We start from the raw sequence: 25,543 nt of genomic DNA, 5'->3' as shown, positions 1-25,543 counted from the left end.
TAACTCATCCCTTTAAATTGTACACTTGGGTGGGGCTATTTGGCATATTACATTAATAACTTTTTAAAACTTGTGATAAGATATGTATAACATAAAATTTGCCATTTGGACCATTCTTAAGTGTACAATTCAATGGCATTAATTATAGTCACAGTGTTGTGCAACTATCACCAGGTATGTTTGAATTTTTAAATAATTAACATGTGAAACATTTTAACTCTGGCACTCTTTAAAAGAGTTTACAGAATCTTAGAACGATTCACAAGTTAATTATTTTTAAAACAAAGTTAAGTGCAATAAAATGCTTATGTAAATCAACAAAGCATGCTGCAGAATCATGCAGAAATGTATAAAAGTTAGCAATCCACATGACATTTTTATATTACTTTTCAGGATAATAAAAAGAAAAAAGAAATAATATGCAACTCCTGAGGTCAATAGGATTTTTCCATGGAAATATTTTATTATTTTGTGTCACAACAGGTGCAGGAATCTTTGTGTCTCCTAAAGGGGTATTAAAATACTCTTCACTGAACATAGCTGTCTCCCTGAGTATTTGGGCTGCTTGTGCTGTTCTGACTATCATCAGCGCTCTCAGTCTTGCAGAGCTGGGGACAACCTTCCCTAGAAGTGGAGCGCCTTACTATTTCCTCAAAAGATCTCTTGGATCCTCTGTTGCTTTCCTCAGTCTTTGGATCAAATTTTTTATTTATCCCTTAGGAATAGCTACGCAAAGCTTGATAATATCTACCTATATAATTCAGCCTTTCTATACCAGGTGCCCAGCTCCAGAGCTACCAAAGAAATGTCTAGCTTTGGCTATTTTGTGGTCACTGGGACTTCTAAATACTCGAGGGGTGCTAACAGTGGCTTGGTTTCAAACTATCAGTGTTTTGATGAAAATCACTATCCTCTGCTTCATTTCCCTTACTGGGATTGTACTGTTAGGGACTGGGAAAAAGGAGAATGTGGCCAAGTTTGAGAATTCTTTCGACGCTGAACTTCCTGGTGCCTCACAGATTGCAGAAGCCTTACTCCAAGGATTGTTTGCATATTCTGGTACATCAATCCTGATCAACATAGCAGGTAAATCCATCTCTGAAATACTTTTGTAGCAGGCTGAAAGTTTTGTCTACAGTTCTATAGAGAAAGATATAGCCGATTTGTTTGGTTTTTGGAATTCAATTTGATCTTCTTTGGACTAGTTGGATATATCACAGTTTAGTCATCACTAAACCTCAGTATATTACCATTTATATGGAAAATATGGAATTTAGTATTCTTCAGGTCATGTCCCTTATTCAAAATGTGGGAATTTATAATATAAAGTTTTCAAAAGGAAATTAAGATCATTCTCATACATTACTACATTTTATTCTAGCATTTTTTCAAGACATTTTGAGTTAAATATCAGTGATGTAAGAAATACATTAATATAATCTATTTGTAAAAAATAAGACTATCACAGGTATATATATATATATATATATATATATATATATATATATATACCCTACCAGCAATGATAAAATGCCACATTCTAATTTTGATTCCATGATATGTCTCAGGGATCTTTCTATATCAGTTCTTAGTGACCTAACACATTTTTTTAACTGCTGCGTAACTTTCTTTAGGATGGCTTTACCACACCTTCACATTAGTATGTGTTTAAAGTTCTTACAATTTTTCACAATTACAAGGAGTGTTGTAATGCCCATGTTTCCCTATGCACATGTACTGTACAGCCATGTAGCCCCCTGCAATGTTATGGTACCAAGGGAATGTGGTAATAGATGCATAGCACCCTAGAGTAAACAAAAGAATTAAACAGAAAACAATTCATGATATTTCATTTGCCTTATAAAATTATAAGAATATAAAATATTAAGAAATATAGTAAATAGCAAAGTTGTATAAAACTTCCAAGCAAAATCTTTGCAACAATTTCTATAAGAAACTTGAACTTGGGGTGCCTGGGTGGCTCAGTCTATTAAGTATCCAGTCATGATCTCACCGTTCCTGAGTTCGAGCCCTGCAACAGGCTATGTGCTAACAGCTCAGAGTGTGGAGCCTGTTTCAGATTCTGTGTCTCCCTCTCTCTCTGCCCCTTCCCCGCTTGTGCTCAGTCTCTCTCTCTCTCTCTCTCTCTCTCTCTCTCTGTCAAAAATAAATAAACATTAAAAATTTTTTAAAAATTTAAAAACCTTGAGCTTGTTCCCCTACATGTCACACTACTAGTATAGATTTTATGCTTAAAATATCTGTAATATTTTATCAAAACTTTTCATTATGATTTCTTAGAAGCACTGATTCTCAAGTCATTGAAATCTGTGATATTCCTTGATTATTAAGATATTTGTTCTCTCATGTAGATTATTAAAAATTAAGATAATTTTTAAGGATTTTATAATTTTTCTTTTTTAATAATTGACAAAGGTAATGTTTTCATTTCTGGCAGTGAAATTAGTGAATTTTTAAACCAATATCAAGGTTTTCCAAATAATAAGGCTTTAATTTATCTAGCACAAATTAATTGTTATAGCAATCATCTTGCAGCTAGCTTGGACATTAAAAAAGCACATGAAATACTGGACATATGTGAAGGCCGAGTTTCATGGGTCACCGACTGGATCTGCATCCTTCAGGGGCCACTGAGTCACCTCACTTCCCCAGTCGTGTTGGGTTATGAGCCACGGTCCTTGGACAACTGAATCCAACTTCCTCCAGCAGTTTCTAAAAAGCCCTTTCCTACAGTGGGCAGTTATGTGTTCTGCAAAAGTAAATACCCAGATATTAGTATCTCTCTAAGGTAGAGCATCTTACTAGAGCAAGCAGGAAGGTTCTTGATAGTAATCATCACCTGAAGATACAGCATAATGCAGCTATCAACCCAATTTGGGATCTTTTTGGACTGCTCATCTCAACCTCCTACTCCCTGACTTGATTTGTTATCAAAACAAACTAAGCCTTGAATTAAGGATGAGCATCCCATACCTAGCACTGGTAATTAAATGTGAATGACCAGATCAATATGGTGTTTGAAAGGTCTACTGAAATTTTCTGGCTCTGCAGACTATTAAAGCAAAAGGCCCAATAAAACAAGTGTAGTAATTCCATCAGATCTTGTGGCCAGTTGCATGGGACTGGCTTTGTTAACTTTATTTGTAAGTCTACAACACCAAATGTATACATCTGGCTTCTTGTATACCAAAACAGGTTAATCCTTGTGGTGAGAAAGGAACCCGTGTGCATTGTTGGTGGGAATGCAAACTGGTGCAGCCACCGTGGAAAACAGTATGGAAGTTCCTCAAAAAATTAAAAATAGAACTACCCTATGATCCAGTAATTTCACTACTGGGTATTTATCCAAAGAATACAAAAACACTAATTCAAAAAGATACATGCATCCCTATGTTTCTTGCAGCATTATTTACAATAGCCAAATTATGGAAGCAGTTCAAGTGTCCATCAGTACATGAATAGATAAAGAATATGTGGTATATATACACAATGGAATATTACTCAGCCTTAAAAAGAATGAAATCTTGCTGTTTGCAACAACATAAGTGGATCTAGGGAGTATAATGCTAAACTAAACAAGACAGAGAAACAAATACCACATGATTTCACTCAAATGTGGAATTTAAGAAACAAAACACATGAACAAATAAAAAAAGAGACAAATCAAAAAAGACTCCTAACTATAGAGAACTGATGGTTACCAAAGTGGAAGTGGGGGGCAGGAGGGGTGAAATAGGTGAAGGGGATTAAGAATACATTTATCTTGATGAGCATTAAGTAATGTATAGAATTGTTGAATCTGTACACCCAAAATTAATATAACACTGTATTTTAAATATACTGGAATTAAAATTTAAAAATAAAAATAATTAAATTAATTTTTAAAATAAATAAATAAATAAGGATATTTAAAATAAAAAAAAAGAGAGGCATAACCCTGGCTAAAAAGAACTATTTCTCTCGAGTTTGGTCCTCAGATTTTCTGATCTGTCATATTCCTGGCCAAGTATAAACAGAATAGACAACTTATGTCCAGATTCGTATGCTAGGGCCTCCTAAAGGGACACCACTGAACCCCAAGCACCACCATACGTCCTTTATATTTACGTCTGAAATAAGAAATTATATTGGCTCTCAAAACTATTAGTGCATCCATCTCAGTAACAGGTCTGACGAAATTAAAATGAGTCTCTAGTGACATAGACAACTGTCAGGAATTGTCTGACAGCTATCCACGTAACAGCAAAAGAACAAAAGTCCTCTGCTTCCATAACATGACTTGTGTGACTCTTGCAAGGGAGCATCAGGGAAGATGACACGGCATGCTATGTAGAAAATCAGGATCACCTGACACACATTCATCTTCACAGCAATTTAAAGAAACACTCAGATTTCGTAATCTGCTCCAAATTCCCATTGCACTAAGGAAATCCAAGAGATAACTGCAGCATTGGCTGACCCTCAGAGGAAGTTGCATTAATAATGGCACCACCGGCTCAGATTTGCATCCACTCCTCGTCCAAAGATCTGAAGAGCAAGATCTAGGGTAACTTTTAAAAAGGCCAGTTCCTCAGATCCTTGAGGAAGGTTTCTGAGAACAAATGGTAACTTTTGGCCCGAGCTAGAAATGTAAATAAGAGACGGGAAAAGGCCCATTAGACAAAACCTTCCCCTCACCTTATGGAAAACCTAAACAGGAGAGTCTAAGCAGGCAGGGCACCTACCACAGGCTGCTCTTCTGTCATTGGAGATCAGGGGACATGGTCTTAGTCTGCACTGAAGACAGGAATATGGTAGAAAACACAAACTAAGAATCCACTGCTTCCCTGGACACATTTAAAACTTGGTAATAGTCCCTGGTCTTAAGGATGTGACCAAAGTTGGGCATGTTAGGGACAAAAGAAATTTTCCACATTAAAACCAAGCAAGTTGTAAGAGACAGTATTCCTAAAGGAATTTTTCACTGTTCATTTGAACAGTGGTGGGAAAAGAGTAAGATGAGAAAGAAAGCATTAATTTGGTACAAGTTAAAACTTTTTTATCTTTTACTCTCTCTTTCTCAAAGAAAATAAAATGTTAGTGTTAATGTAACATTTTATAGTTTCCCAAAGTGACAGTTAAAATTATTAGTCACTTTTTATGGGGCATCTGGGTGGCTCAGTCGATTAAGCGTCTGACTTGGGCTCAGGTCATGATCTCAAGGTTCGTGGGTTCAAGCCCTGGGTTGGGCTCTGTGTTGACCACTGTGAGCCTAGAGCCTGCTTCGGATTCTGTGTCTCCCTCTCTCTCTGCCCCTTCCCTGCTCATGCTCTCTGTCTCTCTGTCTCTTGAAAATCAATAAACCCGTTAAAATTTTTTAAAAAATATATTAGTCTATTTATGGGATAATTTCGGAATAATAATTTTTAACAAAATAGTACAAAATAATGAAAAATCTAAGCTTTCAGGCACAATTTGTGCAGGACCAATGTAGAATCAGTCCATGTAGATAAGGAAGCATGAATCCATGAACAATACTTTCTCCTCTTTTTATTGTAAAGAACTCTTCAAAAGTCCCACAATAATACTTCCTCTTCTGATAACTTTATTTGTGTTTTTTAGGAGAGATAAAAAATCCCGGTGAGAATATTCCCAAAGCTCTGATTACCGTTCTTCCCATGGTGGCTGTTGTTTACGTATTGGTGAATATATCCTACCTGGCAGTTTTGACCCCTCAGGAAATCATCTCTGCAGGTATGAATGTGTCTAGACAGAGAGAAACCAGTCACTACTACTACCTACTCTCAATAAACATTGACTCCTGTACACTGTAGATATGTTTGATACACCCCTAAAAACATAAACATGACGTATTCATGCTTTGGTTGTTATAAGGAAAGGAAAAATAATCACCTAAATGATCTATAAAGAAGGGGCATGTGCTAAGGGAAAGATCTAAGGATAGTAGAATGTGAAAAGCAAGAATTAGAAAGAGAAAGAGAAGGAGGAGAGGGCTGCAGAGGAGAAAGGGGAAAGAGATGAAGAGAAAAAGGAGCAAGCACAGCAGGAAGCAAAGAAGAGATATTTTGTTAGAATTTCTACCCTTTAGGGCACACCCAGATACATATCCTCAAAATAACTGTTTGGAATAGGCAGTGCATTCTTCATTTTGTAGATAGGGAAACTAGCTCAGGGAAGTTAAGTAATGGACAGAGTTAAGATCCAAAACTGGGTCTCCATCATTCTCTTCTTATGATAAAAGCATGTGTCTTGTCCAGGTTACTGAAGGTAGTGGGTTGTAAACGTGGACAGCAAGTTGCAAGATCTGATCTTAAAAAAAATACTCTTCCCAATACCTCTAGGTATGGTGCTCAAAGTTACATTCCCGGTAACTGACAGACTCAAAACCAGGTGGTCCAGCTTCAAAACCCATGTTCTCAACCACCGCACTAAAATGCCTCAATTTACAAACAAACCAAATCAAAGTCCTGTATCGCCACCACTAGGAGGGATTATTATCAATGCAAGTAATAGTATGTAGATACATTAACATATATCAGATAATAAGGTATATTAAAACAAATAATGATATAGTAGACACCATAGATGTGACTAAACAGAGCTATATCAAAAGGTTGGTAGTAAATGGTATCATGTGAATGATAAAATTACAGTTTTTATTTCCTTTTTTATATTGTTTCATATTGTTCATATTTTCCATGATTAGCATGTTGCACTTATGATCAGAAAAATATCATTTTTCTAATGCCAAATAACATTTCCACAGAACCAACTGGTAAACTTTTATGAAAACACCAAGCCTTTTTTTTTTTTTTTTTGGAAACACTAAGCCTTTAAGAAAATGCTAAATCACATTGTTTACTTTAAAAAGGCAGAGTAGTATTTGAAATATATTTTAAAAATTCCATCAAATTTTAATTTTAAAAAAGGCAGTTACTCCTGAAAGAAGAGAAGTTATCTAGAAAGTTCATTTACTGATACAACTCACTCTTTAAATATTCTAGATAAAATCCAAGTAATACACCAATAAAAACATAAACTACAAAAATATTGTATAGAAAGACAGGAACAGGGGCGCCTGGGTGGCTCAGTCGGTTAAGCGTCCGACTTCGGCTCAGGTCACGATCTCGCGGTCCGTGGGTTCGAGCCCCGCATCGGGCTCTGGGCTGATGGCTCAGGGCCTGGAGCCTGCTTCCGATTCTGTGTCTCCCTCTCTCTCTGCCCCTCCCCCGTTCATGCTCTGTCTCTCTCTATCTCAAAAATAAATAAAAAACTTTAAAAAAAAATTAAAAAAAAAAAAAAGAAAGAAAGACAGGAACAGAAGTATCTGACCATGTACAAATATAGTGCATGTGGTTTGGGAGAAGCTGTGACTAGAGCCAACATACTGGGATACTCAGGTAACTAGAATTTCCCTGCAGTGGAGGGGTTTTCAAAGCAAAGGTCACAAAGAGGATTAGTCTGATGTACAAAGCCTTTACAAAAATAAGTTTTGAAATGTATTTTGAAAAAAAACTATACAAGTTTCAGAAAGTCAAAAGGTGGTTTTATGCATCTTCTCTGACACTAGTACAAAAATGTTATGTTGCTTCTAAAAGGAAAATATAGGTGCACCTAGGTGGCTCAGTCAGTTAAGCATCTGACTCCTGATTTTGGCTCAGGTCATGATCTCATGGTTCATGGGTTCAAGCCTCCCATCAGATTCTGTGCTGAAAGTGGTTGGAGCCTGCTTGGGATTCTTTCACTCTCCCTCTCTCTTCCCCTCCTCTCTCTATCTCTCAAAATAAAAAATAAATAAATAAATAAATAAATAAATAAACATTAAAAAAAAAAAAGGAAAATGCAATTTTTTAAATGTTACATTAAAAAAATAAATGAAAAGAAAATATAAGTTTTTAAATGTCTAACTTATTTTGAGAGAGAAAGAGAGTGGGGGAGGGGGTGAGAGGCAGAGAGAGAGAGGGATAGTGAGAGAATCCCAAGCAGACCACACTGTCAGCATAAAGCCTGATGCAGGGCTTGAACTCATTAACTGTGAGATGATGACCTGAGCCAAAATCAAGAGTCAGATGCTTAACCAACTGAGCCACCCAGATGCCCAAGAAAATATAAATTTTTTTAAGTTATTTATTTTTTAAGAGAGAGAGCACACACACAGGGAGTGAGGGAGAGAGAGAGAATCCCAAGCAGGCTCCACACTGTCCACACAGACCCTGATGCAGGGCTCCAACCCACAAACCATGAGATCATTTCCTGAGATGATGATCAACCAGCTGAGACACCCAGGTGACCCTAAATTTTGATAAGTTAATAATAACATGTTACTGTTACACCTTCCCACAATTTGGTCTCACAGGAATACAGTAGTAACACTAAAGGAGATTTTGTTTTAACTATTAAAATGAGAGACAGAACTGTAATTTGCCTTACACCCACTTCCCAACTAGTCAGCAAGTCCTGTAAAACTCTACCCCATTAACAGCTCGTCAGGTATTTCCCCCTTCTGCATGCCCACTCAGTGTCTAGACCCTCATTTTCCTCATCGGGCTACAGCAACAACCTCCTCATTTGTACACTAACTTCTAATCTCCCTCCAATCCAGCCTCCACTCAGTCTCTAGAGATGATGTTATAAAACGTAAATCTAATCATGTCACTCTCCTGCTTAAACACTCTCTGTTTTGTGTCCTGCTGCAACCACCCCGTCACCACCAAATACACAAATACCAACTTCTAAACTGACCATTGCAGGTTCTCCAAGATCTAAGCAAGCCTAACTTTCTGTTAGGTGTGCACGAATACCCTCACCACATATCATCCTTTCTAAACAACTTACCATTTCCAGGTTAGACACTATTATCTCTGCCTCCCCCACAATGCCACCTTACCAGCCTTAGATGCCTACCTTGTGATGGATGTCACACTAGTAAGATTGATTCTAAGTTCAATATCCTTTGAGCCCTGACAAGTTCCTCCTAAGTCTCATTCCAGTCTTAGAAAGTTTGAAATGCAATTTAAAATCATGAAATGGAGTATAGTGAATAAACGTACAATATAATTGCAATCATCTCTCTGAATTTTAGGGTTGTTAACATTATTAATAAGAAATTGTCGGAATTTTAGAACCGAAATACCTACAAAACAAAGCTCAATGTTTTCAACTTTGCAAATAAATTATTAGAGGCAAAACTGTAGGTGTCAAAGCACTTGCAATTGAAAAAAAGAAAAGAACTAAACCACCATCAATTCATCACATTATCAATGAAAAAGACCAGTACATCATAGGTAGTAAAGATAATGCAATGGTATCATATAATTTTGAGCTCTACTTTAATTATAATCAATGGCCAATAATTTTGGAGAAATTTTGCAGTATAGTTGATGCCCTCACAACATAATTCCTTATGTTTCTAGTATCAGTTATTTTCCTTAGTTAAGCATCTATATTTACCCCCATTGAAAAACTTCTATTCTTATTTTTAATTATAGTATTTGTGACTATCACTCATCTGTTGTTGCCAAACAAGCCTCCCCAAAATGTACTGATTTACAACCACCACTTATTTGGTTCACAATTCTACAAGTTGGCAATTTATGCTGAGTTCAGCTAGGCAGTTCTGGTTCTCTGTTGGAGTCATATGTGTGTCTGCAGTCCCTTGCAGTTTGGGTAAGCAGCTTTATTGAGGTTGGCCATGATTTCCTGTTTCTTTGGGGACTCAGCTTGTAGGTTAGCTTGAGTCCTTGGAGAAGCAAATGCCAAGAAAGAATTAAATGTGCAATGAATTTAGTAAAAGAAATGCTTGTGTTAGAGAAACCAAGAAGGAAGCCAAGTAAGGCTGGGAGAGCCATGGGATCACAATGCGAGTGTGACCCAAAGTGAAGAAGAGAAAGAGGAAAAAATAAGTAAAAACACCCTGGACTGATATGCTGTATAGGAAAGGTTTGGCACATCTGCCAGGAAGCCCTTTAGCCAAAGTTGGCCATCAGATAAATAAGTACTTCTTAGTGCCTCTACCTCACAGATATTAGCTGGGAACAACCTGTGGGAGCATGGCTTTGGTAGAAATGCCACAATGTATTTCTTTGTGCAGTAGCCAGGGCCCTAGGTCAATTATGCTCCCTGTATTTGGAAGTCTATAAGATGCATTTTCAGGCTCCAAAATTACTATGGTTTGTCTTTCACAGACTAGGTTGAGCTTGTTCACATGGTAGCTAAGCAGGGTTCAAGAGAGCAAGCAACATGTGATACTTCTCAAGGTATAGGCTCAGAGCTAGCAAACTACTACTTCCAATGCATTCTACTGGCCAAAATAGACCACGAGGCCATATTCAAGAACTGATAAAGAAACTCCCTCTCAGAAGAAGGGGCCAAGTCAGGTTACAAAGAGTACAGATGCAAGAAGAAGTGAATAATTTTTGCCATATTTGCAATGAAGCAAAAGTGACTGACTCTTTTGAAATTTTTTTTAGATGCTGTTGCTGTCACCTGGATGGATAAAGTAATCCCTTCCATGCAATGGGTCATTTCTTTTGGGATTTCAACTTCAATAGTTAGCAACATATGTTGTACAGTGCTTTCAGCATCGAGGCTGTTCTACACAGCAAGCCAAGAAGGACAACTGCCTTTGATCTTCTCCATGCTTAATAACTACTTCAGTCCAACTGTTGCTATCACCCAGATAATCATCTTAGCTTCTTGTCTTATTATAGCCTCAGATTTAATCAATTTAATAAAATATTCAGGATTAGCAACCTGGGTTTTAAGAGGGCTATATATGATAGGCTTACTTAAACTAAGGTACCAGGACCCAGATCTACCCAGACCTTATAAGGTAAATCAAGATAAAAATAATAATATTAACTTTCTACTCTATTTCTAGGAATATAACTTTTTTAACCTATAGGGGATGCTTCTAATCAATTAGAGTCCAATTTATGAAACATCTGATCTGGATCTCTATGTTCCAGTTTACTGATGTATAATTGGCTGTATGAGCTATTTTTGGCTTGTTTCTTATTGAGTAAAAGGTCAAAATTGATTCTCCACAAGGAATATATTCTCCACTTTTGTTATTTTCCAGGAGCTAGACAACAATGCTTTTGGGGGAAGGGGGGGAATATTGACCCAACTCAAAATCATCTCTTCAGTGCACAACCCAACATAGGTGATATGGCATTCCATTCTTAATTATATCCTTGATGGAGTCCTCATTTTCTACAATAAGATCAATAAGATGTTAATCTAAGCCTCAGTTTGGATTATTATAAACATTGTGAACCTGAACTTAACTTGCAAGATAACATCACTACCTCCTAGATAATGTCAGTAGGGCCCTGTAGGCTCCTAGAGTATCTTTATGCAAAATATACATAAAGCACCCCTTCCTCTAGGCAGACATAGCTCTGTGCCCAGGCACAGCCTAGTGAAGAAAGCACAAGCTAGATATTAGCTCCACGCTGCTCCATCAGATGGGAGCACTTGTGCATATAGTGACTACTTAAACAATCATACGTATAAGAAATTAAATTAGACTCATTTGAAAAGACCATTCTGACAATAGCATAGAAAGTGAATTAGAAGAAGGCATGAGTAGAGGCACCTGAGTGGCTCAGTTGGGTAAGTGTCCAAGTCTTGATCTTGGGGTTGTGAGTTCAAGCCTCAGGTTAAAAAATTAATTAGTTAAAAAGGAGGCATGAGCATATTCAGGTCAAACAGCCTGCAGAGGTTCATTTAGTCACCCAGTTTAACTAAAGAGAATTCTAAAACTTAGAGATTAAGTAAATTACTCTGGCTAAAAGATAGCAGGCTGGAATTTAAACTAAACAGTCTGATTCCAGAGCACATATTTTTGTTATATTTATTTTATTTTTAATTTTTTTTTCAACGTTTATTTATTTTGGGGACAGAGAGAGACAGAGCATGAACGGGGGAGGGGCAGAGAGAGAGGGAGACACAGAATCGGAAACAGGCTCCAGGCTCCGAGCCATCAGCCCAGAGCCTGACGCGGGGCTCGAACTCACGGACCGCGAGATCGTGACCTGGCTGAAGTCGGACGCTTAACCGACTGCGCCACCCAGGCGCCCCTGTTATATTTATTTTAAAAAGACTGGTGAATATTTTATTCTGTAAAGGACCTACTAAGGAAATTTTTTCTGATCTTAGCATCAAGAATACTTAGGCCTCTCCTAAATAACTGATTTGCTTATACCTTATGATGGACAGATTTCAGAATCTATATGGAGCTTTGTGGCATGTGTTTTGTGAAACAAATTCATTCTTTATGTTTATTTCCCTCTCTCTTATTTTCATTTATTTTGCCTTGGTGTAATGTAAGACATACCTTGCTATAATGTAAATCCTAAGAGGTTTCAAATAGTGTTTGTTTAATTCTTTAGTTGTGTCATAAATATAATCAAAATGGCCGTTTAAGATATTTTCTGCATGTAGAGATTGTGTACAAAGTAAAATGAGAGTCCCATGTTTCATGCCAGTGACCATAATAACCACTTGAGTGTGCTTTTTAAAATATGAATTCCCAGACTCACTCTCGGGAATTCTAATTTAGTCGATGTCAGTTGGGCCCTAAGAGTTTATGTTTATCAATTATCTTGGGGCTTCTTATGCAGAGAAGTCCACTGACTGACCATATTTTAAGACACACTAGTCTAGACAATCTTCACTTTCTTCCCCTCAAAATGGCTCCCTCTTTGGCCATTTCTCCTCTTGAAAAAAGTGAATGACAATATCTTAGATTTGAGTCATCTATTTATTCAACAAATAAGCAGTAACTATCTGCTATGTTTCAGGTACTCTACTAGGCAGTTCAAAAAACCCATTAGCCTCAGAGAAGTGTAAGAAATGTATACAAATCACTGTTCTAAAGTTAATTAAGAAATGTCATTTTGTTGGGGCAACCTGGCTGGCTCAGTTGGTTGAGCATATAACTCTTGATCTCAGGGTTGTAGGTTTGAGCACTATTGGATGTAAAGATTACTTAAAAATAAAATCTTAAAAAAATATTTTTTTAAAAAAGAAATGCCATTTTGTTGAGCACGTTTTACTGAAGTGCCCTGTGTACAATGCTCACAAAGACTTCAAAAGACCAGCATTAGATAAAACCTCATTTTGCAAATGGGTTGGAAAAGACCCTTTTTTCCCCCAACTCAAATGGCAACGACACACATATTTCAGGAATATTTGATTAAAAAGCTCTGAACACATTTATCTATCATGGCTGCCTGCCCACCATGTAGCTTCCTTCAGTTGAAACAGGGTGCAGGGCCCCAAGGGTCTCACTGTGCAGTGACAGCAACCCTGGACGCTGGTGCAATGGGCCCCACAGGACTCGCAGGGAGCCTCCTTCTGGCTCCCTTCGCAAATAGGTCTGAGGACCAGATTAATTAAGTAGCCCAAAGTTAAACAGCTGAACAGTGACACTAAGCTCCCTGGAGAGGAATCTTCTGTATCTGTCTTAAATACCTCTGTGTCCCTAGCATGGCAAGTGGCACATAGGGATTCAGTAGATATTTCTTGAAGGAATGAACAATTAAGGTTGCAGAGCTTGCATTTCCAATCAGACTTTTCTGATTCCAACATTTCTGCTGTTTTTATTATGTAATAGTGCTGCTCTCGGAAAAATTGGTACATGCCTAATTAAAGAAGCATTATAACCAAATATTACGGTTATGCCAAATTCCCAAAACTAAGAATGCTTCAATGACTAATACTAGAATGGAATAGTTAATTTTTTATTTTTGACAATGATTTCTTATAATGTATCTTTTTTCCCATGCTTGAAAATAAAGCACTTATTTTAGTAATAAGTTGACAATATCTGATGAATAGAGTAGGCATTCATAAAAATTATAGAATAAATATAAATAAATACTGTTCCACTTTTTACACTCATTTAGTCTGCCATTGATGTACTTTCTATAATATACTACTGAGACTGTCTCTTTAAATATATTTGAAAATATATTTGCAGTTTTCTCCCTGGTGTTTTGAAACATTTGTTCCAAACAGAAAGAGAATGTTCTTATATCGTTTATAGAAATTTTGAACTTTTGAGGAAAAAGTCATCACTAATCTTAATCTTAATCCTTTTTTTTTTTTTTTTTTTTTTTTTACTTTCAGGTGCGTTTGCCATTTATATTTGGATCCATAGCTATATCTTTGTTTCTAATTTTGACACCAATGATTCATTCTCCTAAAGTAGAGTATATCTATGGGTTTATCTTTATTTTCAGTGGACTTCTGGGTTACAGGCTTCATGTTCACCTTAATCAACGTTCTGTTTGTTTTGATAAAATCACTTGTTATTTACAATTATTATTTAATGTTTCACCACCTGAAGGCCAAGATGAAGGTATTTCAACAGGAAAAAAACATCTTGAAGAAATCTTTTTGTAAATAGGCAACCCTAAATCTGTAAGTGGTTAATGACTAAGCACATTCAATCTTTGCTTAAAAATGTATACACCCACGGGCACCTGGGTGGCTCAGTTGGTTAAGCATCTGACTCTTGTTTTTGTCTCAGGTCATGATCCCATGGTTTGTGAGACTGAGCCCCATGTCATACTCTGTGCTGACAGCATGGAGCCTGCTTTTCTCCCTCTCCCTTTCTCTCTGCCCCTCCCCTGCTCATGCACGTGCATGCACATGAGCTCTATCTCTTTCTCTCTCTCAAAATAAATAAATAAACATTAAAAAAGCCAAAAATAATATATATATATATACCCTCATAGATACAAAACCTCCCCCTTCATACCCAATCCCCAACTACATGTATCAAATCCCCGCCCAGCTACGTATTCAAATTCTTTAAAAAAAATTTTTTTTTAATGTTTATTTATTCTTGAGAAAGAGACAGTGGAAGCGGGGGAGGGGCAGAGAGAGAGGGAGACACAGACTCTGAAGCAGGCTCCAGGCTCTAAGCTGTCAGCACAGAGACCAATGTGGGACTTGAACCCACAAGCCCTGAGATCATGACCTGAACCGAAGTCGGATGCTCAACCGAATGAGCCACCCAAGAGCCCTCAAATTGTTTACAATTCTAATTCTTTTGCTTGTAATTTAAGCCTTAGTTCCCTAGTGCCCAACATGTTTTTCACCACTTTCCTCCAACAACCATCAAAGAAACAAACAAAATAAAAGAGTCATTGTCAGGAAGACGAGTACATGGGTAAACAGTAGGTAACAGATATTTAATCAACATTCATTGAATGAATGTAAGATGCATCCACAAAAACAAAAAAAGAATATTATAAATCTGGATTTATATTAATAAAAACTACATATTGCTTCCTACTCACTGGTCTAAACAGTTCACAGTGATATCAATCAAAAGAATGTGTTTCACTTTCAAACCCTCGTGTTTACCTCTACAAAGTGTGATAGACTAAATAATGATGCTGAAAAATATGTTCAAGTCCAGATGGTAACTACACTTATCATGGTGAGCACTGAATAATATACAGAACTGTTGAATCACTATATTGTACACCTAAAACTAATATAATATGGTATATAGAACTACACTTCTATTAAAAAAAATGTCTAGGTCCTAATCCTCAGAACTTCTGCATCTAACTTTATATGGAAAAAAGAGTCTTTACAGATGTGATTAAAGATCTTGAGACAAGGGACATCTAACTAGATTATCTGCATAGGCCCTAAATGCAATCACATATCTCTTTCTAAAAGAGAAGTAGAGGGATAGTAGACAAGACAGAAGAGAAGGCAATGTAACCCTGGAGGTAGAGACAGGAATAATGAGGCCACAAGCCAAGGAATGACAGCAGCCACCAGACGCTAGAAGCAAGCAAACAATGGATTTTTCCCTAGAATATCTGGAGGCAATGTGGCCCTACCAAAACTTTGATTTCACCCCAGTGAAACTGATTTTGCCCTCTAGCCTCCAGTATTGTGAGAGAATAAACTTCCGTTGTTGTAAACCACCAGGTTTGTGGTAATTTGTTACAGCAGCTCCAGGAAACTTATATATAAGGTATTTGCCAAAAACACTCATGCAATTTCCATAATAAGGAAAGGAAGGCTTTCTTCTAAACTCACATACTAAATATTTTTTGCATGTGTAGTACACAGACATATGACTCCACTGAAATTGTCTACTATATAGAGAAAACTAAAAATGTAAGTTCCCAGCTGAGAGAGGATATTCTTACTGCTATTCCTCCCTAAAATCATATTATCTAACCTCCAAGATAGCCTAAGTACTTCTCACCCCTTGAAATTCATGCTCTGAGGCAGTTCTCTCCCACACCGAGTCCAGGTTGCTCTTGAGCAACGAAATATGAAGGAAGCAATGGTGTATTACCGCCAAGTCTAGGTCATAAGTGGCGTTGCTGCTGAGGCCTTCTTCTCTTGGATTGCTTGCTCTGGTCACAACCAAAGGCCTTTGTTGGAAGAACAATCAAGTAGTCCCAGAGAGAGGACACAGTGGAGAAAAACCAATTTGCCAGCATCAACATGATAGTCATTTCAGGAAGCTACCTTCAGACTGGATCCTACAACACCAGGGAAACGTTTATATGACGGTAGCCCAGCCAAGACCTGACTGTGACTTCATGAGAGACTCCAAGTCAGAACTGTCCAACCATGTTTCTATGTTTCTTCTGAATTCCTTTTATTTTTTTATTTTTTAAAAAACTTTATTGTGATAAGAACACTTAATATAAGATCTACTCCATTAACACAATTTTAAGTATTAATACAGTATAAGTATAGGCACTTTGTTGTACAATTGATCTCTAAAATGTATTCTGAAATTTTATACCCATTATTTAGCAATTTCCTGTTGCCCCCTACCCCAGCCCTTGGCAACCACAATTCTATTGTTTGCTTTCATGAGTTTGGCTATATTAGATAACCTCATTCATATACATGGAATCATGCAGTATTGTCCTTCTGTAACTGGCTTATTTCACTTAGCATAATGTTCTCCAGGTTCATGCATATTGTTGAATATGGCAGGGTTTCCTTCTTTTTTAAAGACTCCATTCTCTGTATATATCACCTTTTTTATCCATTCATATATCAGTGGGCATTTAGGTCGCTTCCACATTTTATATAATGAACATAAGAATACTAATGTCTCTTCCAGATCCTGATTTTAATTCTTTCCAGTAAGTCTTTAATCTATTTTTGAATTAATTTTTGTATATGATGTGAGATAAGGGTCCAATTTCATTATTTTATATGTGTGTATCTATCCTTCCCACCACCATTTGTTGAAGAGACCATCCTTTCCCCAATGTGTATTCTTGGCATTGTTACCAAAGATCAGTTTACCATATATGTGTGGATTTATTTCTAGGCTCTCTATTCACTGGTCTATGTGTCTGTCTTCATATGAATATCATACTGTTTTAATAACCATATCTTTGTGTAATAAACTTTGAAATCAGGAGTACAATGACTCTAGCTTTGATCTTTTTCAAGATTGTTTTGGCTATTTGAGGTCTTTTCTGGTTTCATATAAATTCTAGAATTGTTCTTTTTAACTCTGTAAAAAAATATTCTATGGTATTTTGATAGGGCTTGCAGTTGAATCTATTGGACAGTATGGATATTTAATAATGTTGAGTCTTCATGAGCATGAGCACGAGCATGAGATACCTCTCCATTTATTTGTGTTTTCTTTAATTTTTTTCATCAATGTTTTATAATTTTCAGTGTGCAAGTCCTTAATGTCTTTGGTTAAATTTATTCCTAAGTATTTTATTGTTTATGATGCTATTGAAATTGAGATTGTTTCCTAATTTCATTTGCAATTAGTTGATTATTAGTGTATAGTTGTATTCTGCAACTTTTCTAAACTCAATTATTAGTTCTAATAGTTTTGGGTAGAGCTTTTAAGATGATGTCATATGCAGAGAGAAGCAATTTTACTTCTTCCTTTCCAACCTGGATGCTCTTTTTTTCCTTGGCTAACTGCTCTGGCTAGGACTTCCAGTAATATGTGAAAGAAGTGGTGAGACTGGACATCCTTGTCTTCTTCTTGATCTTAGTGGGAAAGCTTCTGGTTTTTAATTCTTGAGTATAATGTTACCTGTGAGCTTGTCATATATAGCTTTCATGATGTTAAGGTAATCTCCTTGAGTCCTAGTTTTTATCATAATGTTGAATTTTATCAATTAGTTTGTTGTTTGTTTGTTTGCATTTATTGAGATGATCATGCAATTTTTAGCCTTCACTCTGTTTATCTGGTGTATAGATCGCATTAATTAATTTGTGTATTGTAGACTCTAAGTCTAAAGTTCTCTCTTGGGGCGCCTGGGTGGCGCAGTCGGTTAAGCGTCCGACTTCAGCCAGGTCACGATCTCGCGCTCCGTGAGTTCGAGCCCCGCGTCAGGCTCTGAGCTGATGGCTCAGAGCCTGGAGCCTGTTTCCGATTCTGTGTCTCCCTCTCTCTCTGCCCCTCCCCCGTTCATGCTCTGTCTCTCTCTGTCCCCAAAATAAATAAACGTTGAAAAAAAAAAATTAAAAAAAATAAAAAAAAAAAATAAAGTTCTCTCTTGGCCAGCAAGAGAGCGGGATGGAGGATGAAAAACAAGAGACAGCTAATGTCCGGGAAGAGACACGAGCCCCAAATAAGGGTCCTTGCCCGTTTTTATTAGAATCAGAAGGCTTATGAACATGGCAATGAATGTGCACAAAGAGACAATGAATCTGTGAACATTAACTTGAGGATGTGAGGGAAAGGGGATCTTGAAGATATTTGAAGTTAGGGGTTTGGGTTAATACAAAACAAAATCTGGGCACCAGGCAGTCGGGCAGAAAGTTGTTTACAGGGCACATGAGGCACCACCTCTGTTTATCTCAGCTAGCCTAGGGGATAAGACAGATAGGGGAAATAACCTCAGGGTTAACAAGGCACCTTTTCTTTTGTTAATCATCTCCACTCTGGGCAACTTCACCCTGCAGCACAGTTCAGGGGTCTATAACCCAAATTACGTGTTTACCTAACTTGGTCCTTCTCTCCTGTGAAAGCAGCTTTCTGCTATAGTACTAAGTTGGGAGGCGCCTCCACCCTGAATACCTAATCTCGCTTACCTCATACACCTTTGTATTGGGTGCCTTTGCACCCCGCTCCCTCTCTTGGGGTCCTAATCTTGTTTACCCAAACTCATTTGTGAGCATCCTATGGCTTTGTACTTCTTCATGCCTTGTTAACCCATTGGTATAACCCCGGGGGATTCCTAAGCTTATTCCCCACAGTGTATTTTGAATCATCTCTGCATTCCAAGAATAAATCCCACTTGGTTGAAGTGGATGTGCTGTTGAATTCAGTTTACTAGTATTTTGCTAAGAATATTTGTACCTATGTTCATCAGGGACATTAGCCTATAGTTTCCTTTTGTTGTAGTTTCTTGTCTGGTTTTGGTATCAGGTTAATTGTCTCACAAAATGAGTCTGCAAGTGTCCCCTCTTCTTTGACTTTTTTTGAACAATTTTTGTTGGCATTAATTCTTTAAATGTTTGGTAGAATGTGTTAGTGAAGGCATCTAGTCCTGGGCTTTTCTTTGTTGGGAGGTTTTTGATTACTGATTTTCTGATTTCAGATTTTCTATTTCCTCATGATTGTATATTTCTAGGAATTTACCCATTTCTTTTAGGTCATCTAGTTTTATTGGGTATAATTGTTCACACTAGTCTCTTATGGTTCTCGGTATTTCTGTAGCATCAGTAATAGTGTCTCCTCTTTCATTTCTGATTTTATTTAAGTTTTCTCTCTTTCTTTCATAATCAAGATAAAGGGTTTTAATTTTGTTTTTAAAAACCCAGCTCTCAGTTTCATTGATTTCTTCTATTGTTTTTCTAGCTCTCTATTTCCCTCCTGGACTACAAGATTTCTGCTGAAAAATCTGCTGATAGCCTAATGGGTACTTCCTTGTGTGAAATTTTTTTTCTCTTATTGTTTTTAAAATTATCTCTTTGTCTTTAATTTTAGACAGTTTTATTATTTGTCTTGGATAAGATCATTTTGGATTGAAATTCTGGGATACATACTACCTTTGTGAACTTGGATGTGAAATATCTCCCCAGATTTAAGAAGTTCTCAGTCATTAGTTCTTTATAGAAGCTTTATGTCCCCCTTCTCCATCTCTTGTTCTTGGATTCTAATCATTCATAGATTTCTCTAATGGTATCCTATAGTTCACATAGGTTTTCTTTTCTCCTTTTCAGTTTTTTTTCTCTTTGTTCTCTTCTAAGGGGATAATTTCAAAAGAACTACCTTCTCCTTCACAGACTTTTCCTTGTGATTAATCTATTATGCTGGTAATACGCTCTATTGCATTTTTCATTTTATTCATTGTATTCTTCAGCTCCAGAATTTCTGTTTGGCTCTCTTAATGATTTCTATCTACATGTTTAACCTTTCATTTTATTCATTTATTGTTTCCCTGATTTTGTTGAACTTTTTATTATAACTCATTAAGCTTCCTTAAAACTGCTATTTTGAATTCTGTATCAGGTAAATCATAGATCTCCAATCTCTGGATTACTGGAACATGATTGTATTCCCTTGGTGGAGTCATCATTCCTTCTTTTTTCATGTTCTTTGAACCTTAAATTGCTGTCTTTGCATTTAAAATAGTCACCTCTCTCAGTCCTTATTAACTGGCTTTGGGAGAGAAATACTTTGTCAGCCCTACTAGAGGTTTTAAGGTTTTCTCAGCCCTTTTCTATGGGTACACCTGCTCCACACTTACTCCCTCTCATGGCAGAATTGTTAAATTTGTATGCATTTTCTTGATCTTGAAATTCCAGGCTGTGTGCTAACAGTCTCCCCTTTGCTTTCCCAGCACAATGCTAAGTGCTCAAGCTTGTAGTTTCTCCCTGGCCCACATATTTGAGCCAGCTGTCTGCACATGCTCACTAGCTGTCTGAAAAAGTTCATTCTCTCAACTCTCAAGAGGATGGCCAGGGAGCCAGCCAAGGAATGGGATTGGGCATAAGTGAGGTACACAAAGCACTAGGGATACTTGTTAGTGAGTTGGAAGATTCCCAGTAGCTCATGGCAGGCCTCCTGATGGAGACTGTGATGTTTTTTAGCAGGATCCACATCCCTGTGATATGTTCCATTCTGGCTCTGGTTGTGGTTGTCCCAGCCACTTACCACTCCCCATCACCCTGCCCACCACTCAGCACCTGGATATGGCAAGAGAGAGGTGGGCCTCTTTGGCAGTGTCTTGAAGCTAGACATTTACTCATACTTTCACTTTCCCCTGTGGGAGAAATCACAGGTCAAGAAGGCCTGAGCTATGGGGGAGGTACTGGGGAAGGGATGATGTGGGCAAAGTCAAGCGGTTTGCCTTACCTTCTTCAATGTGTCCAATATTGAAATTTTTTGCTCCAGCAGTGTGCTAGACCTTCATTACTGGACTACTGGACTTTCACAAAGGTTCTGTCATCTGTGGATGATTGCAACAGTGGTGTTCTTTAAGGGGAAGATGGTAGAGAAATCCTGTTCCACCATTTTCATGACAACACTCTCCTTTTGGTTAGTTACAATTCTAACATGTTGGCCACAGGTCAGAGTTTCACTGTAGCTCCAGCTCCTCTCAGATAGCCCAGCATTCAGTATTTCTGAGCTGCTGTATTCTCATCTAAGAGGCTCATGTTAGGATCAGGAATATAGCACTGAGACATCAGAACAAAATGTAATTCCATTCTTCTTGAATAATTAAATTCCCCCAGGACATGATAAGCATTCATCAAAAATGTTCAAATATGTTTATGATGTTTGCAAGGTCACTTTCTTTTCTATTATATGTTATAGTGAAGCCACTTTCAAAGGTTATGTAAGAAGTTACTTTTTATAAATGGTCTTGGGGCACCTGGGTGGCTCAGTTGGTTAAGCTCCAACTTCAGCTTAGGTCACAATCTCATACTTTGTGGGTTCAAGCCCCACGTCAAGCTCTGTGCTGACAGCTCAGAGCCTGAAGCCTGCTTCAGATTCTGTGTCTCCCTCTCTCTCTGCCCCTCCCCTGCTCATGCTGTCTCTCAAAAATAAATAAATGTTAAAAAAAAAAAAAAAGATACCATGAATGGTCTAATTTTTTTTTTTTTTTTTTTTTTTTTTTTTTACGGGAGAGCTAAAATACCTAGGGAAAATATCCCCAAATGTAGATTATTGCACTTACACTTGTGGCTAATTTACTTCACTGATTTACTTATTGGTTAACATTTCCTACTTAGAAGTCCAGACTCCAAAGGAAATCATGTCCTCAGGTATGGCTACACAGAACCAGAATGGGACACTGTCCCATTCTCATAAAGAAAGTAGCTCTCTAATACACAATATGTCTCTTTGCAAACCTTAAGAGAAACATGCTGCATTGGTTAATATTTGAGTTATCTATTTATTTAAAGATAAACATTTAAAAGTTCTAAGCAATCTTTAACTTTGAGTATATACTAAAGGGTAAAGTGTAATACAATAAATTAAATTGAATAGAATTGAATAAAAAATATAAATCAAGAGGAGAGTTATATAAAACATAATAACACAAACAATACTAGAAAATATTTAATTTTAAAATCTAGTGTCTCCAGGTAATTTATATATATTGTCTTTAGTTGTCAAAACAACTTTCAGAAAATAGGCATTGCTAACCACCATTTTTTTTTTCATGTTTGAGAGACCGGGTGTCGGGCGGGAGGGGGGGGGGGGCATGTGTGCATGTGGGGAGGAGGGGCAGAGAGAGAATGAGACAGAGAATCTCAAGCAGGCTCTGCACTGTCAGCAAAGAGCCTGACGTGAGGCTCAATCTCACGAACCCTGGGATCATAACCTGAGCCAAAATCAAGAGTTGGACAATTAACCAACTGAGCCACCCAGGCGCCCCACTACCCACCATTTTAAAGGTAAAGAAACAGGATCAGAGAAAGTTCAATCACTTGAATGAGCTCACAGAGGCAGTAAGTGATAAAGTTTGTATTAAAAACCAGTTTGTCTGAATCAAAACCCTACAATATTTCTACATCAAATATGTGTAAAACTAGATTTGCAGATTATTTTATTTCCAAACCAAAATACATAGTATTAGGACAATTGCTTATTCACATGGATGAAATAAAATTGGATTCCTAACTCACATCACATGCCATTAAAAAAAAAAAAAAAGCCAGATGCAAGGCCTAAATGTGAAAAGTATACATTTTAAATTTAGAAATACTTAAGAGAATAAGTTTAATACATTAAAATAGGGATCAGCTAATTAAACCTAAAAAAGCACAAGTCATAAAAAAGATATAGAATGTACACCTAAATTTTTAAATTTTCAAAAAAATAAGTATCATAAGCATAGTAAAAATACAAGCCACAAGCTAGCAAATTTGTGATTAAAACCAAAAAAGATTGTGTAATGGCAGCAAAACAGAAGAGTAGTCAGCTCCAAGCTCTCATTGTCTTACAGAAATATCAAAAAACAAGCCAAAACTATCAGAACCAACAAGACAGTCATATTTGTCCCCAAAGGATACAATCCTTTAGTTCATATTGCAAAAAGACCAACTGAAGGTGAAATTCTCATATGTCACCGTGGTTGGGAAATATTTATCTGCCAAATATTAACCCTTTCCTTCCACACAAACATCACCACCGTCATTACTACTCTACCTCAGTAAACATCCTTCATTCATCACCACCTGACATACTATATATGCATGTGAATTTGTTTATTTATCTCTTCTGAGTAGAATACTTTGTCCTGACTAGAATATAAAAGGTCTTTATCTGTTTTCATCCTTCATATAGTAGGTGCTAGATAAATTTGCTGCATTTTAGGGGGTTCCAGAGATTTTGAGGCTGATCAAGAAAAAAAGATAAGATCAGGAGGTGGTGGTAGCACACGAGAGCTTTATTTAAGCAACACTTGAGCTGGTTTGCATATAGAGGCAATCACTCACAGCATGAGACTTCCCAGAGGCCATGGCAAGCCACCATCCAAAAGGGGAGGAAGACAGGAGAATCCCTGGGGAAAAGGAGACTCCCAGATGGATGGTTTGTATATTTAGGTGTTGTCACTCTGCAGCAAGTAGGCAGACTTGGAGGCAGAGAGCCCCTAAGGGCAGCAGTGGCTTGGGGTCTTTATTGCCCCAGGCTTACCTTACCTGTGGCTAACATAGGTTACATGCAGTTTTGCAGGGTATGCAAAGTAAGCAAGCTCTAAATGGCTAATAATATGTTTATTTGGACTATGTTTAAAATAACTGGATGTGTAAAAGTTTGAAGTAATAGGTCTTAATCTGCTCTGAAGAAGTAAACAACCTAGGGTCCAAGGTACAGAGACCATCTTTGGCTTATTATATAATATGCATGAAATGAACAAAACAACAACAAAAATAAACAAAACACAAGTTAATTTCTCCATAGCTAATCCTGCTACAAAAGTAATGAATGAATAAATGTTTGAATTAATGAATACATGTTGGGTGGACTAATACCTATAGATTAAGTTAAATTAGAGGAAGAGTAGTTGCCTGTATACAATTAATACTAGATGGGTTTACATATATCCCCATGGACAATATAGATATACAAATTAATCCCAATAGACGTTTCACATGTATGCTGTCACTCAACAGTACATCACTGATCCTACAATATGAAATTATTATCCTCATTTATAAAATGAGGAAATGTGGATCCCAAAAAATAACACAACTTGCTACAAACCATGCCAAGAGTAAGTGACACAGTGGGATTCAAACCTTTGCCCACTTAAATGCAAAGTTTACATTCTTTCCATTAAACTACAATTTCTTCTCTTGGTACTCATCTACAAATTATTCTTTCAGAGTTAAATAATATCAATGTTACACCCCCAGAGGAGACTTCTCTTCCCAGAACTTTTGAAACCTTCCTTTCTTAATTAGCTGTGACTAACTTGTTCACTGGCATATGAGATTTTTAAAAAAATAGTTAACATGTGAAACACTTTAACTCTGGCCTTAAAAGAAGTCACAAAATCGCAGAACAATTCACAAGTTAATCAGTCATTTATAAACCAAATTAGATTCAATAACAAAATGCTTGTGAAGGGATGAGATGGCTAAATTAAGGAAACTTTCCAGAAACATGGAGGGAAAGTGGAAAAAAAAAAAAAAAGGCAATCCTTGTGAAGTTTCAAAATTACTTTTCAGGATTTAAAAAATGGAAAAAGGCAAAAAATCATTCAACTCCCAAGAGCAATAGAACTTTCCCATGGAAATATTTTAATATTTAGTGCCACAACAGGGACAGGAATCTTTGGGTCTTATATCAGTGGTATTAAAATATTCTTCACTGAACTTACCTGTCTCCCTGAGTATTTGAGCTGCTTGTGCCATGGTGATTATTCTTGCCATTCTTAATCACACAGGGCTGGGGATGATCTTCCCTAAAAGCAGAGGACCAATTTATTTTTTCAAAAGATTTCTTGGAGCCTCTGTTTCTCTCCTCAGTCTTTGGATCAAACTTTTTGTTTATCTTTTAAGAATGGCTGCTCAT

At 37.0% G+C, this 25,543-nt stretch overlaps 1 protein-coding gene across 1 annotated transcript; it reads left to right on the top strand.

Annotated features, from left to right (window-relative positions):
• The first annotated feature begins 337 nt into the window (after positions 1-337).
• Positions 338-17,452, top strand: LOC112859787 (solute carrier family 7 member 12-like). Its single transcript, XM_025923048.2, has 4 exons — positions 338-1,086; positions 5,623-5,754; positions 10,491-10,852; positions 14,158-17,452. The coding sequence occupies exons 1-4, from the start codon at positions 420-422 to the stop codon at positions 14,431-14,433; spliced, it is 1,437 nt and encodes a 478-aa protein (XP_025778833.1). The 5' UTR covers positions 338-419; the 3' UTR covers positions 14,434-17,452.
• The last annotated feature ends 8,091 nt before the right edge of the window (positions 17,453-25,543 follow it).

This window comes from Puma concolor, chromosome F2 (genome assembly GCF_028749965.1).
Source record: "Puma concolor isolate L17-30 chromosome F2, mPumCon1.1.hap2, whole genome shotgun sequence".
Classification (NCBI taxonomy): domain Eukaryota; kingdom Metazoa; phylum Chordata; class Mammalia; order Carnivora; family Felidae; genus Puma; species Puma concolor.
The sequence above is the reverse complement of the archived record's forward strand: the minus strand, read 5'-3'. Positions and strand labels throughout refer to the sequence as shown.